The sequence below is a fragment of the Egretta garzetta genome, unplaced genomic scaffold (genome assembly GCF_000687185.1).
Source record: "Egretta garzetta isolate BGI_Z169 unplaced genomic scaffold, ASM68718v1 scaffold200, whole genome shotgun sequence".
Classification (NCBI taxonomy): Eukaryota; Metazoa; Chordata; class Aves; order Pelecaniformes; family Ardeidae; genus Egretta; species Egretta garzetta.
Genome location: NW_009258379.1, coordinates 1,312,875 through 1,331,052, shown reverse-complemented (window position 1 = coordinate 1,331,052; position 18,178 = coordinate 1,312,875). Strand labels below are relative to the sequence as shown.

The 18,178-nt window shown below is 38.3% G+C and overlaps 1 protein-coding gene across 2 annotated transcripts in view; it reads right to left on the bottom strand.

Moving 5' to 3' along the window:
* Window positions 1-18,178, bottom strand: part of PSME4 (proteasome activator subunit 4) — a 61,435-nt gene that overhangs the window by 40,407 nt on the left and 2,850 nt on the right. For both annotated transcript variants that reach the window (XM_009640683.2, XM_035896045.1), the window contains 12 exons: window positions 15,208-15,252; window positions 13,735-13,884; window positions 12,527-12,590; window positions 9,094-9,168; window positions 8,471-8,593; window positions 7,909-8,001; window positions 6,717-6,982; window positions 4,885-5,071; window positions 4,114-4,203; window positions 2,278-2,342; window positions 2,031-2,181; window positions 303-401 (listed from right to left, as the gene is read on the bottom strand). In XM_009640683.2, the coding sequence (XP_009638978.1) occupies window positions 303-401; window positions 2,031-2,181; window positions 2,278-2,342; window positions 4,114-4,203; window positions 4,885-5,071; window positions 6,717-6,982; window positions 7,909-8,001; window positions 8,471-8,593; window positions 9,094-9,168; window positions 12,527-12,590; window positions 13,735-13,884; window positions 15,208-15,252 (1,408 nt within the window). The remainder of the gene's footprint in view (window positions 1-302; window positions 402-2,030; window positions 2,182-2,277; window positions 2,343-4,113; window positions 4,204-4,884; window positions 5,072-6,716; window positions 6,983-7,908; window positions 8,002-8,470; window positions 8,594-9,093; window positions 9,169-12,526; window positions 12,591-13,734; window positions 13,885-15,207; window positions 15,253-18,178) is intronic.

The window sequence follows — 18,178 nt, the reverse complement described above, 5'->3', positions numbered from 1 at the left end:
GAAGACTAGACTGTATCGCACTCCAATTCAATCTGGAGTCAGCCTGACATCATGATTTTTAAACACTTAATAAAATCTATACTAAATTTAACATAAATGCAAGAAAAATACTTGCTAATTAACCTCCTGAAATTTTCTAGATGGTTGCATATAGTAAAAGTTTTAGAAGAGACATACTATTTGGAACCACCTGTGTTTACAAGAAAAATGAAATATCTTATGTAAGAAAAAGTAGTAGTATTGACTTTTTTTTTTTAATTAAAAAAAAAGTAAGATCAAGTGAAATCAGAGCATTTTCTTACTTTTACTGCAGCTCGGCACATATCGGCAACCATTCGACCAGCAACTCTTGTCTCAAATATATTCGAAATAGCAAAGTTGAAGACTTTCTCCAAGGCAACCTAAAAGTGAGTACAAAAAGATGGAGGTTACTTTCTTTTTTAAACCAGGTAGCATCAAGTGTTTGACGTTACACAGAAGGCAGCATCTGTATGTAATACTGTGTTTCTTTTAGAACAGAAGACTTGAAACATGATTCACCTTAAAAAAAAAATCAGGATAGAGACACAGAGAAAGCAGTTCTGTAGAATGCGGAAAGCAGAGTAAAATGTAACCACACTCATAATTAAAGTTGACAATATTATAGAATAGAGAGATTAAAAATGTAAGTGAATAGTAACTTCTCAGGAAAAAAAAAAATCCTAAATATTACCAGTGACTTGCACGCTATATAACACCTATGTCTAACTGTGCAACTACTGCCTTGAGCTGAAGAATAAAAGCTGCTACAGAAGTAGCAATGACAAAAGGTTTGTCAAAATAGCTTCAGTTTGCAGATTTTCACTTTTTTTTCTTCTTATTTATTGCAACACTCAGTTATAGTAACACACTGTAATTGGAAAATACATGAGGGCATCCACTATCCTTAAAATAATTTAATTACAGAAAGGTCTATATTCCCCCACCTCCAAGAGTTTAAACACAAACACACACTGAGCGCTTTAACTGGTGACATAACGGGTGCTGACTTCAGGTGGAGATTGGAGACACGTCTCAAATATTCACTTGGAGAAGAAAGGAGGTCAGACAGAACTTGTTGACTAGGGTAAGCTTGGGGTGCTTCTGAGAAGCTACACAAAAAAACCAGTTTTCCCCAAATAAGTCGGTCCTCTGAAAGGAAAACTATGCTATTTCACATGCGAAAGTGATGTAAAGGCAGGACATCCCTTAGTTAACAAATAAATAGGGAATTAACCATCAACTATTTAACCAGCCAGCATATTTTGAAGAAGCTTATTACCATCCAATACCTTGCAAGGCAAGCTGAACTATATGCACTGTAGATTGCATGTTATTACTTTAATAACGAAGAATCAAGAAAAATACAATTTAAATATTTAATGACAACAAAGAATTAACTTAGAACTTGCATCAACCATAAGATTCCAGACAAAAATAATATGAAAGTGTCCAGTGCAATGGTTCAAAACGTACAAAACCTAGCATCTCCAAAATAGACGTAATGTAAACAGACTCGAGTGTTTTAACCCAACCTGCAAGGAAAGAATCCGTCCAGGTAACAACACGGATTCTCCACCACCACCCTCAGAGTTATTTTAATCCAGATAATTTTTCCAATCCCATTAGCCACATGGCTCCTTGAACTGCTTTTTTTGCCCAGCTGAAGATGTGGCAGGGAGAGGCAGAGAAAAGGAAAGCAGGGGACTGGGTAGGTTAGCATTACCATCAAAAGACACAAAAAATCACAGCCTAAAGCAATAAAATAAGCTGTTAGAATGATTTCTCCCAGGAGAGCACCAAGAAACTAAGAGGTCTGTATTGATGTACATAAAATCATAATGCAAATTGACACAAAGTCCTAAGCTCCCCCTCCCCCCCAGCACTTTCCTTGGTTAAACGTGAAAGGTCACAACAGGACAATGCAGAAAGGAAAAATCCAAATGTACCAGTCATTCACAATAGAAAATTAAGTGTCTTAAAGTTAGATGGAAAGCCCATGTTCTACATACCTTAAAGATATCCTTTGAACACTGAGTAAGGATTGTACTGAAAGTAGAAGAGAGCCCCAATTCCACTAGACTCTCCAGATGAGTCATCTTCTCAGTTTCAGTCTCCTCTCTGGTTTGTTCTAGTGTGCTGCTCTCTATAAGTCCAAAACATCTACACAGATACAGTAAGTACAATTTTAGTGAGCGGAACTCGAAAGTTTTATTAGATTCTTCATGCCAAGCTTTCGCTTATCCTCAGCTTACTTACCTATCCATAAACTGTAGTACAAAATCCTCAAATTCAGCAGTTGCAGAGCACAATTCTCTTTCCACCTACAGTTTTCCGATGCGAAAAAAAGCACAAAAGGTTGGCTTTTCTTAAGGAAACATTTTATCTCCTATATTAACTACTTCAAAAATGCTTCCAATTTTTAAATTATATCGACTACAGTGCATTTCCCATCAAAGTTTGAATAGTCGCGAGTACATTACATGAAATAATTATTACATTTTCATTACACTATCCCATCAAATTTCCTGGCTTTGATATCCAGCCAAATAACCTCTCTGGGTGAAATCGGTTCTGCTTCCATGGATACAACCTTTGGCCTTACTACTGATCCTCCTTTCCAGCAGGAGGTCAGTGAGTGCCAGCTGCGGTGGCAGCCTTGGCTCCGCTGACATATTTGTATTAAACGTTCAGTGCACAAACTCCTCTCTTGATTTTTGAGCGCTGCAGCTCTGGGGCCATGAAATGAACCTTCTTCCAGTAGCCGAGAGTTCAGAATGTGTGCCACCTGTGGCTACGAGGTGTTCTCAGAGCTACAAGAAGAGTGTTCTAGCAGTGGCTGAGACATTTTACGTGGCAGTTGCAACTACCATGGGGGACACTACTGCTGCTGCCTCATTTGTAATATGCCACATACAGCTTCGCTGCCTCTGTTTGACCTGCTGTATCAAAAGCAGAATCAAAAGCCTAGCGATGAGCAGAGAAACAAAAAAAAACTATTTCCCACTCTCTCCTGTGTTTTTTGCTCTGCGAAAAAGGACAAAGCATTAGAACAATGCTGGAGAAATGGAGCGCAGGGAGCTCTAAGACTAGAGGTAAATACAACAGCGCTCCAACAAAGCAAACAGGTGGGGTGACCGCGTCGAATAACAAAGGGGCAGCATAGGATAAAACACAGAAGAGGGAGATGAGGCTCACTGTCTAATGATGTTACTATCTCTGGATTGGAAGAGATTAACAAGCATCTGCAGAGAAAGCAATAGAGTCTGAATCAGAAAAGAGAAGCGTGACTGCGGGAACATTTTAAAGAGGTGCCAACTGTTCTGAAATTATTTTTCAAAAAACTAATGCACGCTTTAACTGTTTTCCTCCTGTGGGAAATAAATACAAACAGTTGGATTTTGGTTTTTTGTTGGGTGGTGGGGTTTTGTTTTGTTTTTAAACACACACAGTTTTCAAAAACAGGAGACCACATTCCTTCCAGAGTCTCCCAGACAATCAGTTAGTTACCTTTTACCTCGCTCTGAGCTGGACTAGTTTTGAACTAGAAATGATGTCTAAACATCTCACAGCAACAGTGTAGTCATTGCTTTTTTCTGGTTTTCTTTATTTTTACCTTAATGTTTTACGGTAACAAGAAGTTTCAAAAACTTAATGGTAACAAAGCTGCCAGTTTATTAGAGTCAGAAAAATTTAGATGGCAAGGGACCTGTGGAAGACCAGGTAGTCCAACCACCTACTGAAAGCAGAGCAAGCTCAGAGTCAAATTACACTACACAGGGCCTTCTGTTTTGACACAAAAATATTACATCGTTTGAATGTAACATTCTCTCTACCACAACCTATCACAAAGAAGCAATGCTAAGAATACACGGCCAATCTGCACGCTGATGTCAGCTCTACCACACTGACCAGAAGCTAACACAATCCACATTTTCTTTTTTTTGGTTGTCGCATTTTTGTTTAACATAGTTTTACTTACACAAAAAGAGCACAGTAAACCTGTTACAGTTCTGAAGAGATTATTACACTGCTAGAAAATAAACTAAAAAATTAGGTTATAGCTTTGGTTTTATAATGGCACAGCACTCTTACCTCTGAAAGGTCATCTCTCTCTTGCAATACAGATGAACAATCTACTAAAGGCACCAAAGTAGAAAATGTTGCAATGAACTGGAATGTAATCTGTTGAGAGTTGCAAACAGCTCTTTAATAAGCGTTAACTGCGTTCTACACATTAAAAAGCTTTTGCAATTAAGGTATGGGAGCTAAAGCAAATCATTACATTAAAAAAAAATCCAGAGCCTAATTCTTCCACCCCAAAACTTTAATAGTCATTTCTGATTTCCTAAACAAACCTTACCCATCAGCACTGAAGAAAAACCCCTCGATTTTCTGAGTAAAGAAACACTTTGTGCTGAACTTTAAAATTACAATAACCCTATAATGTTTGAATAGTCAATGAATATGAATTCCTGAAGAAGTAGGCCTTTAGGACCTAATTCAATGAAAACCTAGTGATAAAGGTCTTCCTATTGATCTTAAAAGACTAGGAATATTTGCTAGGAGCTTTGGAACACCTATTTTATCTTGGTTTATAGAGCTGCTCAAAAAGCAGTACAATGCTTATCACAATCTGGTGTTAAAAGATTCACTTAGCACTGTCTGACAAGCCAAAAGCATTATTGTAAGTTAGAGGCTTGTAACATTAACTTTTTACAAATAAAACTGTGCAGGAACAAAATCAGGCTAAGAACTTCTGGGAACACGAGTTACTCGCTTTCATACGAGTATAAAAATAAAAGCTTTCAGAGTGAACTAGTTGGTTAACTATCTTCTGAAAAAAGGTAAGATAAAGACACTCACCATACATTTGCTGAAGTCATTTGGATCCACGCCAGGCAATGCTCTCATCAGTAGAGGTAGCATGTGTGTTGGACCTTCAGGAAACCACTTCCCCCCAGACACCAGACTACGAGCTACTCCAATGACACAGCTTAACGTAGCTGTGAGCTGATGAGGTTCTGTTAATGTCTCAAGTGCAGGATATGTTCTGTAAAATTTAAGAACAAGTCATATTAGGAACAATAATGTTTCTAAAGTCTTCAAAGAAAATAGAAGTGGATTGCACATGTTGTATTCTACAGAAAGGGTGCAAAATTTCTATAAGTAAAATTCAAGCTAAGCAATGGTTCCAAAATTTTTTTCTAATCTTTTTCCAATGGACTTAACATTGCTCCACTATAAAATGTCCTTTCACTTGATCAGTCCTACTCACAACAAATTCAGGATTAAATAATTCGTTAGCAGTTGCAGCATAGGAATTAATAACTGCACGGGCTCCTAGATTCAAAGCTATGATGATCTGAGTGTTTGAACTTCAAGCTAATACAAGCTGTGTACTTAAAAGCGTAAGGCTCTTGTGGCAAGCATGAAAACTTGCCTTGACTGCCTCTAAATAGATAAGGGATATATTACTTAATTACAATATAATATACTTAATTATAGTAATATACTTAAGGGATATATAACTTAATGTTAAAGTCCATATCTTTTTTATAAAAGCCTGTTAAGTTACTGTGATTTTTAAACCTTTTTTTTTTTTTTTTTTTTTTAAACACTAAGTACTTTTTAGCAAACTGCATAACACTTCCTGTTATCAACAGCCCACGGTTCAAACAAGAGTCACAGTGCTACCCTTGCCCCATGTCATCCGAAGCACAAAGGACCTACATCTACTCAACAAAATGAATTTGGAACTGCAGCCAAGGCAAACATACCGGTGATAGTTTGAACTACTGAGCAGACGTTCAGTCTGCTCTCAAAACAGAAAAAGTACTCATACCCAATACGGGCGTCCATTGCTGTCCTCCTTAGAACCGTTACGCTTGAAATGTTTTCATATAAGAGCAGATTTGTCAAGTTTTTACAAACAGTTGAGCCAGGAAGGTATGGAACTCAGGGGCTCTTCAAGACAAACTCATTTCTCCACTGCTTTTACAATACGAGTTGTTAAAGCACAAAAGACGGCATAGGAGCGAGAATGTGGATAGGGAGTAAGAAGAAAGCTTTTCATTGGGGCAGGAAGAATTACCTTTTCTTCCTCTGGAATTTCAGGCACCAAGGCATAAGTAGTAGTACAAACTAATTATTTTACACATGGGCACATACTTTAGTGATTTGCTTATGAAGTCAGAAGTAATTTTAAACAATCTGTAACTATAACATAGTCTGACAAAATAGAAATATAAAACATACGTGCATTACTACACAAACACACAATACCATCATTTATATTTGGCCCAACTGAAAGCCAGGGAGAAAGTACAAGGTGGCTCATGAATAAAGGGTGCAAAGTTGCTTTTTCAACTGATGCAGCCGCTATCTGATACAAAATTCTAACAGAAATGCAAATCACCTGAGGACTACCCTATATTGCACAAGCTCCGAGCAGCTCCCAGAACTATTCCATTTACCAGGTGTTTAAAACCAAAACAAAGCCAATAAAAATAAAAACCAAAGTCCTCCCTCACTCCCTACCCTGACTCAGGTGATTTCTCAGGGTGTGTATTAGCAGCTCCTCTCACTGCAAGCATTTGTTCACAGCAAGGATATTGCTTATCAACTAATATGGCTGCTTTGCATATTTATTTGTTGGGAAGGGAACAGGGAAGCTGTAATGTTCCTGCAGAACTTACTTCTCAAGTACAGGTGGAATTACTAATTCAGGACGCATCAGTGCAAGGTTCTGCAGGGCCTGGGCAGCCTCCAGGCTTCCTGTTTTACTAAACATAGCCAGAAGAACAGGTTGAATAATGCATTCTACAAAGTCTGTAACATCCTGATCAGTAAGTTTATGACTATCAGGCACAGGAGTTAACCAAGTCATTTTCTTGTAGCGCTCACGATGCAGCCTTCTGACAACACCACTGGGTAACCTCTGAAGTAGTTTCATCAGTTTGTTCTGTGGAATATAGAAGAAATGCTATTCAATTACTTGGCAATAGCAGAATCTGAGCTACTAAGTGTACAACAGACAATTAATAAGCCAGTATCTTGAAATTACACAACTACAATAAAAGAAAACTCATAAGAGCTCTAAAATACAATGTCACAATTTATCATTAAACTTCAGTTCCCAAAACATTAACAATCATGTTGTCAGCACTATACCTTATGATTTAAAAAAAATATGAAAAAATATATACAAAGGATATAGTCAAGAATCGAGCTTACTTACCAGTAATTGGGACATCTTTGAGAGCATTTTCTGCACATTCACGTGTAAACAAATATCCTATTCTAGAACAAGTCAGCTCCTTTGGCATTGCTTTGACCAGTCATGCTATTTTAATCTGTACTTTCTAACCAGCTATCACAGGGAAATTCTTACATGCTCCAGCAGAAGATTCCACCAGCTACCCCATCAAAAAGTTACGCTTTATCAAACTAGACATGCATTAAAAAATCTTTTTCACTTTGATTAATCAAAATCTTAGATTTTGCTAACTTGGAGAGAGCAGGTCAGTGATACGAAAGCTCTGTCACACAAGTAATACTGATGCTATATATCACCCTCCTTCAAACTGCTGGCTTCTTTTTCCTAGCTATATATGAACTAGATGTCTGGCTTTGGACTTCTAAACTGCAGTTTCATTAGGTGTTTGAAGAATATCCCCTTTAGCTGTGGTCCTGACATCAGAATAGAAGTATTATTTGAATGACAGTACAATCACATAGCTTGAAAATGAAAGCCTCAAAATATTATACAACCAGCAGACAGTCTGGCTGTTGGAGCACAGAGTGCATCTATCAACATGTTTGATTGGACAGGTTTGACTGTTGAAATTATGGCCAAAGTTATTGTCTTGACATGCAAAAAAAACTCACCAGCCAGCGCCCGTTATTTGAAGGATGGTAAAAAGAGGCAATGCTATTGAACAATCCAGACAAGTGCTTCTGCACTAGTTTACTTGGTCCACCCTGTAAAAAAATAAACCACAGAATTTTATTACACAGAATGGGTTAAAATGGACAGGTAACACAGCAGTATGGGTACAAGTGAGCACTTTCACTTACCACAGCAATACCTCCAAGCACCAAATCACAGCTGCAAATTCCCTCCCTGTCCCCACCCTCAGCTCAGCACTAAGCAGCAAGTTCTCTCCACCTGATCTGATGAGGTTCACCCTAAAAAGAGCCATTCAGCAGGTCCCAAGCGTGTATCCACAGTGGCACTTGCAGCTGGCTGAATGCCACAGACAGTGGCTGTGAAATAAACCTTTCCATTCACATTCCAAACTGACAGTGAAACAATGTACTTTTTAAAAACAAAGATAGCCTAAGAACACGCGTCTGCAGTGAGCTGAACAGAACAAACATTAATTTTAAATACATACTTGCTTAAAGCTTTGCCTTAGTTTTTGCTTCACTTTATGAAAAAGTTACTAACCATCATGGCTGTGATCCACATCACCGCGTGTCCTACATCATAAGCATTTGTTAAGAATCTTGGAACAACAACTTGATTGCTTCCCACTGGAAGATTTAAACTCCTCAAAATTCTGGTGAAAATCTGAAAAAAAAAGAAAAAAATTGTATAAAATTAAAAAAAAATGGCACAAATTAATTTTCTAATCAAAAGGTGTTTGGTAGTTTTGAGGTTTTTTTAAACAGTATAACTGCTATGAACATCTTTAAAAAAAAAAATCTATAAGCTGAAAGATTCAAAGGTCATACATACTATTTATCAAAAGAATATCATTAAGGGCCATTTCCACAAGAGCATGAGATTAATTATACAAACAGACAGTACTTGTGTAGCAAGGTACATTGTTGCTTTGGTTTGGTTTGGAGTCAGGTGGTAACAGTAACAACTTCCAATGGAGTCTGTTACAAAAGGATGGCTCAAATTTTCCAAGTTAAACTTAGGACTTCAAAGGAATGCACCTAATTTGAAAAACTGGGACACCGCAGTATAAGACCATGCAGGGAATATGAATTATTCTTAGCATAGTAACATGGAAGACTTATCTCAAAGTAAACAAAATAGTTTCATAAAATGAGAAATATTACCTTTGGTACATACGGATCCCAGTCTATGTACCCGATGTTGTCAGTGGCCAAGCGAGCAAAAAGATTTACTAGATGCTGAAAACAACCATAAAAGAAGGAAATATTCATTAGAATGCATTTATAATAAAAGATGCACAAACCCCTCAATCTACTTTACAGATGGAAGATAAAAGCTACCCATGGCACTACAGCACTTGTAATGCAAGATTTCACTCTATCAGAAGCCACCAATCCCATATTTCATAATGGATCTGAATTCCTACCTTCAGGAGTCCAACTCGTTAGTCATCTGAGAACTTACAAAGCAGGTAATTGTGATCTAAGTTCTGGGAGAGGCAGCCTGTCAGAATATACATCCCTATTCTCTTTATTTATTTTTTTAAATGTAAAGATGTACTAATAGTACTTTTAGAAGGTATACACACACTCTCCCTTTCCCCGCGCTCTGTGAATTAACATGAAAGACAGAATGCATTCACTACCATTTTAGTTCTCAACCATTTATTGTTAGAACAACTCTGAGGAACAGCAGATGAACAACAAACTTATACATAACCTATGTGACGCCAAAGACTTCAGCTCTTGCTAAGGAAATATCTTTTCCCCTTTTGAGCAACTTAGAGCTTCTTCCCCTTTTTGAACAGCTTCCCCAGAGCTGGAGACTCCTGGCAGTAGCTTACAGAAAGACACCTGTACTGAGCTTCAGAGTCCTTCAAACGCTACTACCATTTTATCAACTGGGCATAGCAGACTATTCATCTCTGCAGCGAAGGTCTGGAACAAAATCCAGGTGACAGTTACAAGAGATTTCCCAGCAAGCCCACAACATGGCTTAAGCAAAGCAGAAATCTCACAACAGAACAGGCTCTAGCTCGGTGATTTCATCAACTCCTCTAACAAAAACCTGCTACCTACTTTCATAGCCTTTACACAGAGGAGTATTTGGATTGGTTACTGGAACATGTCCTAAGGAACATTCTGAATGCAGCACTACCTACAAACACATTAGAAATAGTCTTCTGTGCAAGAATAAAAAAGACAGGCTCTGTAGAAGATAGGAGGTTTGGGAAGAGAATAAAAAGGCATCCAAAGACAAACCCACTTTCTGGGAAGGGAAAGGACCGGGCGCTATGCAGTTTGGCTGCCAATGCATCATCCTGGTTCTTGATAAATTTGATCAGAAAGTGACATGCCATGCACAGATTCCATGGGAACTCTGAGCTGGAGGAGCTTAACAAGCACTTATGACTATCAATTCATCTCGTGGTGCTTCCTCACCAGTAGAACTCTCTCATGGGAGCTGAACGTGGATACTGGCCTAATACAGCATCTATACATAGATGATGAAGAAAATACAGCCAACGCATCTTGAAGGACTATTTAGCTTCTGCAGGATCCATCCTACTGAAAGTATGCTCGCCTGTGCTGATGGCTGTCACATTTTAAGCTTTGGTTTACCCACATCTGTGGCTTGTAAAGATCACAGGCATTAGCTGTCAGATGTGATGGCAGTACGCGACTGTCTGTGAAGAATTAGACGCTCCATTGCCAGGAGACAGTCTCATGAGTCCAAGAGGCAACTGAAAGGCGTCCTCAGGAAAGAGTTATCAGGACTAAACAAAAAAGGAGATGTGAGATTTCTCCTGATCGTGAGAAAGCATATAACCCACCAACACTCCTTGTATGAGCTTGTCCAAATAGGGAAATACCTACCAGGTCGCCAAGAGTCTTGACGCTTCTATTGGTGTCTTGAAGCTATGGCAAAGCCAAAAGGAAGGCCTTAATTAATCCTGCCTAATTCAGAGACAGATATTCACAGAACAACAGTTCACCTCTCAGTCTGAAGGACATGATAGCTTTGGAAAACCCACAAACTCAATTCAGGACAGTCACATCTGACATGGCCTGAAGACCAGCGTTACATTTTCTTAAGTGATCTACCTTTTCTGTTTGATACTAGGAAATTCCCACTAAAAAAAAAAAAACCTTACCAATCACAAAGGCAATTGATTCTATAGCTCCCCGTCAAACAGCAAGTCTAACTCCTGCCAAAGCAAGCTGAGAAAAAGCTTGCAGTGTAGAGAGGCTTAAACTGGATTGCACAGTCAGAACCCATATGTCTAATTATCTGCATCCAAGCTTCATGAAATGAACAAGCCGGCCCTTAAGAAGTGGACAAGACAGCAAAGGAAACAAGAAGTGAAAGCCTCAGGGTTAAAAATAAAATTGTCTGGGCCTTCTGAGCAAACTGTCAGAATACAGTGGAAGAGGGAAAAAATATCAGAGATAACTTCTGAAAGGGTGTTGATGATTGCTTGTTAGACTGTTTGACAGAAACAAACCAAACCATGATATCAAAGTGGAGGCTGTCATCTTTCTGTCAGAAAGAGTAGACAGAACTGTGCTTTTTTGGATAGCCAGAAAGACACAAAAGTGTCTACAGACAACCTCAAGTAAAACTTTGGCAATCAATCACCCCTGTTCAAATCTGGACAATTGCCAACTGCTGGAACAAAGACTGCCTTCCTTTATTTGTGATGAAACATAACTCAAACCAGGAAGACCTACACACAAGCCTTTTCACAAAGAAATTGCCAGAAATTGAATGTGCTACAAAGGTAGCATTCAACGGTGTTTTGGAAATCAGCTTTCTCCAAAGACACTGAGAAGTCCTCCTTGTGTATAAAGGCAGGAGATTAGCAAAAGGAGCCAGATGGTCAATGAGCTTATGTTCATATTGAGTATGGAAAAAATCTGGTAACGTGCCAAGATTCACTGCAGTAAAGCCAAGGCACAGGTCAGCTGACAACAAGAGCACCTAACCTGCTGCTGGTGGTGTCTCAAGAATGAGATTTTACTTTATTTCCCAAGTTTTTATCTAGTCAGATGAGACACACGCAGAAAAGGCAGGCAGGTACATGGTAGACTATTTTCCTTAAAAGATATAGCCCAATGGTATTTTTGGCCAAGGGGAGCACAGGTTCTTTACAGTACCTAAAATAAAGATGACAACAACTCATTACAGTCAAGGCATAGCATTACTACTCAAAATTAGGGATCGTGAAAGATGTGTTAAGATACGAGAGATGTGACCTTACGGAATTGTAATTTACAGAAATCACAATAGCACTTTGCATCATTGTAAGTATTAGCAGGCAGCCTGGAAAATGCCAGCATTCCCAAGGCTGGAAAGAAAAGCTGCCTGAGCTAGCCATTAAACAATGTTCACCAAGCACAAGTGCAGTCTCATTTATTCAGCCAGTAACTGCTTGCTAACAATCATGAAATTATTATCTCTGCTTTCTTATACCAGTTAAAAGCAGAAGAGAAAAAAAAATCCATTACATCGCTGTTTGACTTCAATGCCCTGCAAACACATTGTAGTGGTATTTAAATGAATTTCTTCTAGTGTAGGTGAAAAGTAAATACTTACCCCTTCCCATTGGGGAAGATTTTGAACTGACACCCAAAGGCCAATAAATTCATCAAACCAAAGCCTGCAAGAGAAGAAAATCAAAATAATGTTAATGTTGTAAAAGCAGCTCCCTCACTGGATATCTATCCCTCACTTCGCCAGGTGGTCACAGGAACTCACCTGCCCCTCAACTCATTCAACGAGAACAAGGATCAACACAGACAGGCTTGTATCACCTCGTCTCCCACAGCACCCTCTCTAACCCCAATCTGATCCTGAGTTTCAGTCCTTGCTTGTTTTACCTCTCCTCCTCGTACTCTTTTCTGATCCCCCCCTTTCCACACAAGTGTTTCACCAGGAGTTTCTTTATCTACTTCAGCTTAGCCATTTCATTACATATTGCCATCCCAACACAAGTAACACAGATGAAAATAAATCACACTTCATTTCCCTCTACCTTAAAACCTGTCCCTATTGACCAATGGTCATCAGCTTCTATTCTGAATTCATCTGAAGCCAAGGATGCAAGCCCATCCTTAAATTCACCTTTATAAACTATACTCACTTCCTTCCTTGACATTTCCACTAACTCTATATCAAATATACTTTTAACGTAACCAGCCTAATCTCTACATGCACTAAACATCACTGGCTTGTGTTTTGAAGTTCAATAGTTCTGCTTTAAAGATGATCCAGATACTGTCCCATCCTGCAAATTTTTCTCCTTTAATTCTCAAACTCCTTTCCTACAGCAGTCTTCCAACCATCTCACGTTTCCACATCCTGACAGTGAATCGAAGACCTCTACCTCACAATCCCAGATTTGTAGTTAACAGCTATACTTTAACGTACATGAAGGACTTGTCAGAAGCTACCCCAAATTAAACAGAAGGTAGGACTTAAAGCTGTGCTATGGTTAATGATTCCAACTTATGAGACTATTCCTTCAGAATAAAAGCGCATTTAATTCAATTTAGTTTGCTTTGCTGTATACTGTGTGCTTTTCTCTAGAGAAGGGAGACCTCATTAGAGAATAGGTACAAAGATTCCCTCAGGTTACTTTCACAAAAGAAGAATGCTGACAGAATTTCTGTCTTGAACTCCTTCCAAAAATGCTGTTAAAAGGCACCATTCGTTTTGCTGGCTGACTTCGAGTCATCCTGTAAAAGATAATCGCTTGCATTTGCAACAGAATACTATACCAACAGGCATTCAATTACACTTACTTGAAACCCTTCTGGTGAAGTTCAGGAGGAAGGGTAGTCGGCAGAAATAGCTCGAAGTAGGTAATAGCCTTTTGCATGGTAACATCAAACGGACACATTAAAGGCCTCCATTCATCCAGCATCTCTGCAGTGGCATCTTCTGGAAAATACCTGAAAACAAGGAAACCACAAGAACATATGTAGGCTTAGCTTTAAAGTTTGGGTCTTTTTTAAACATATTTAAAACTGTCTATTAATTTGTCATAAAAATCTCAGTTTTACAGTCAGACCATGTACCCAGGGGCAACAGACAGGCAGTCCTCAACTCCATTTAACCTTTGCAAAACACAAAGTTAAGATCAAGGACATCGTGGTACATTATTTTAATAGCACAAACATAAGATTCTTTTCTTGTTGAACCAGAAAATATTCTGTACAATGCAACAACGTTTCAGTGTGAAGGCTGGTAACAGTAGTGCAATGCAATATAACAAAAGATGACTTAAGGCACAAGAAACATTTATCTGAACATTACGAGAATCCTGAGGTGGTTATTTAATTTCTTTTAAAAGAAACTAAATATCCACGCAATGCAGTATTTAAAATGCACAGCACATACAACTGTTTATATAACATAATTATTGCAGATGATATGGGGCCAATTGGAAGTAAAGTTACCAGTGTCCCAACCTTAAGTCAGAATTTTCAAGAGGCAAATATCACATATCCATTTTTAAAACACTCTGCTTCAGGGACCTTCATATTGATAACATACCAGAAAAATCAACGTTGATAACTAAGGGGTTTTATTTAGCTACAAAAACACATATATTTGGGAGAAGCGTAAGGTTGCTTTATCCTTCCTTATGTTCCTTATATTAACAGTATGTTTAGAACAGCATCCCCTATAGGAACGCTCAATGGAGTAACAGCACTGTGTGAAAGAACTGCTCCCACAAAAGCAGACGATAACTACAAATGGCCGCGTGAATGACGAATAAAGAGAACACATCTCTTCTCTGCATCTTTGCAGTATCTTAATTAAATTACTGCAGACAGCAAGACTGGTTCAGGCACACACATTCCCAACGAACGTAAAAAAGCACAGAAGATCAAAAGCAATGGTGGCCTTAGCTAGTGATATCCTAGCTTAACTAACTATTAACAGATTTTCAAACAAGGCTGTTAAAAAGCAACACCTTACACTTTGTTTAAATGTTATACCATGGAACATGGCTGCCATTTTATTTTCATTTTAAGCAACCTATGAACCTGAGGCATTTATCGTTCATAATGCAGCAAACCAGAAAAGTCTCCACCCTCCACCCCAAGCTTCCTAGGCAAGTTGGGACAACATCAGCCAGGAATGACCAATATGGTGGGGTTTGGTTTGGTGTTACTTTTTTTTTTTTTTTTAAGAACACTTTTCTGCCCCCTATTAAAGTCATATTAAAGATACAGGCTTAAAAAAATCCCAAACCAACAAACACTTACGGCCTGCAGCTCTTCACAAGTGTTTTCAGAACGCTTTCTACAGAACTGAAACAAGAAAGGAAACATTAGGGATAGTGTATTACCAAATTTCAATGACAGCATAAAATAAACAACCATTTGCTGATTTTTCCCTCAAGAGCTTAAGATAATGTTGATGCAATTAGATGTCTTCGGTGAACATGCAGTAGCTAATCGCCTTCTACAGACCTAATCATACTGATTAAAATTGCTCTGCTAAACTCCTGGTTCTACTTTTCATATACCGCTCCTGTATTTACTGCGTTTAAGTGAAGAGTAAAGAATTATTAAAATTTCTTGTAAGTAATATCCTGCATTTTATCCATGAATAACCAGCAGAGCAAGGTAACTGCTTAGGGGAAGTTGAAACCACAAGGAGAAAAAAAAATGGATTTATGGACTTCATAAATATTTGTAAGATAAAGGCAACAGACTTCAGAAAGTTGTTATTATTAGACTCCAAGTACCATATCTGCCCCTTTCAATCTGGTTTTGGTTTTTGTCCAGTGGTTCTAAGAAAGAGAAGGGAACTACCTGCAAACCAACGGTTATCTCATCAGCTTCCCTCACAATTAACAGCTGATTTTAAGTGTTTTCATCCATAGCAAGAAAACTTATTTGAGAAATTATTTTAACACAAATTGTCACAGGATGCCATCAAACCACTTAAAATGACAAAACCTCAGAATAAACTCAAAGAATAAAAGGGAGGGGGAGGAGAGAGATCGATTGATCACTGGAACCGTAAGGGTAGTAAACTGTCATGTTCTTCAAGTCTTCTGTTTATTACAAGACGAGTGCAAGGCTAAATTGCACTTTTAACAAAAACCATTCCTTGAATAAATAAAAAAAGACGTTCCGGCAGGAGAACTTCCTACATTTTTTAGATGTACTTTCTGTATACTCTTAATAGCAAAATGGCATCCTTTAGTACAGCATCCAAAACTAACATACAGAAATGCTACTTTGATCAGAAAAAGATGATGCAGATGTATCATCTTTAGAGTTTTACCAAAGATCAGTTTAGGTCGATTAATTTTGAGACACACAGATACTGAGCATGCACACCCTCTTTCTCTAGTCCTACACAAAACAAACTGATCCCATACAAGCCAGGAGAAATATAAAATGGATAAACCACTACTTCCCTTCAACACCTCAACATACACTGCAAGCCAGCAAAAGCCCACCCAGCCCTCAGAACACCACTTCAGTTCAAGCAATGCTCTAGAAGATGCAAAATTCTGTACATTTTATGTGACAGTGACAAAGTAAATCCATAACCTCTCCCAGAATGAAAATCTTGAGTTGACTGACAGCTTCTAAAATTTTAAGAGGCAAGGCCAACCATTCATTAAGCAAAAATAAGATCAAACTCTCCAAGAAGCTCATAAAGATTCCAGGTTAAAGTGAATACTGTTCTTGAAAGAGTTAGGGAATAGGTAACAGTTGGTCTGAGAGTAGATAAATAAAAGCACGAACCAGCAACATTCCTTAAGAGCATTAAAGATTAACATGAAAAATGTTTCTGTGACAAAACAAATGAGCTATCCCCATAATATCACACTCCACTGAAGTAAACCAGTACTAAGGAGAGCCTGAAGGACAGAGGAATTTTCAGACACACTGATGCCAGAGATCAACAAGTCTTTCAGATTCACAAGCTTTCAGTCAGATCTCAGCATTTGTTAGTGGAAGAGAGCAAAGGAGAAGGACTGGAGGGGATGCCCCCTCCTGTCTTCGGATCACAAATTCAGAATGGAAGCTAGAAAGAAAAAAAAAAAAACCAAAAACAACAGCAGACAATTTTGTACATAAGGGAGCTTCCACCTAAGACACAGTTAAGCTACAGACCAACTACACCCTGTAAGATTCCTGTCTGATGACTGCTAGTTAGAAAAGGACAGGACAATCCAGCTGGGGAGAACAGGAGACTGCTGGTTACTGCTTTCATTATCACTTTGAAAAAACTCAAGCTTTTTCACAGTGGCTTCTGTTCCACTTCTGCTCAGACTTTCTGCATACCCGTTCACTGCAGAATTGTTCAAAAATATCTACAGTTATCACACTCCTGAATTTCTGTATGCTGTTCTACCAGTAAACCTACCCATAGATTAATAGAGCACAACAGCAGCCAACTATATACGTAAACCCCATGGGATTGGATCAGCCTATGGCAGTTTGTACTCTTGCCCTTGCTTGGGTATTTAATGCTGACCGTTTGGATAAGGTATTAAAACCTTTGTAATCGAGAGATAGTAAAGCCACTTACACTGGACGGTATCTCCTATTACTGAAACAACAGTGTATTTAGTGAGATAAAGAAAAATTTCTCATGCCATTCAGTTTTCTTTGCTTTTAGTTCCTCCTTATTACCTGAATTATTATTAGCTGCTTATTATTATGTCTTGCCACATCCATATATTAAAAACCCCCCAATACTATTAACCCCTATCACTAGCCATCATTTTGGCACTACATGATTATTTTCTTCTTTTGGAAAGGACATGCCCGTGCCAATCTATAAATCTGCTTTTGCTTTTCCCCTGCATTTTCACAGAGAAATATGTTTCAGTTCAAACAATTAACATATAAACAGAACACTGCTGACTCCTATGTTATTAAAAAGCAGTAAAAGCACAATTTTCAGTTTTCCAGGACAGATTCAAGCCTGAAGTGAGATCCTACCCCTGCAGTAAACACTCCATTACAAGAGCTTAAATTAAGACAATGAAAAGGCCAACCAGCTATAGCTTCATAAGTTATTTTAGTGAATTTCTAACTACAGTGAGACAAATATCAATCTCTCACTGGATTAGTACAACTAAAAATCTCCTCCTAAAAAAACCCAAACAAAGCAAAACCCACTGCAATTCCACTGCCACTTATACCAGCTTCCTGAATTTATATATACACTCAAACTCCTGGTGAGGTTTTCACTGCAAAAATTCAC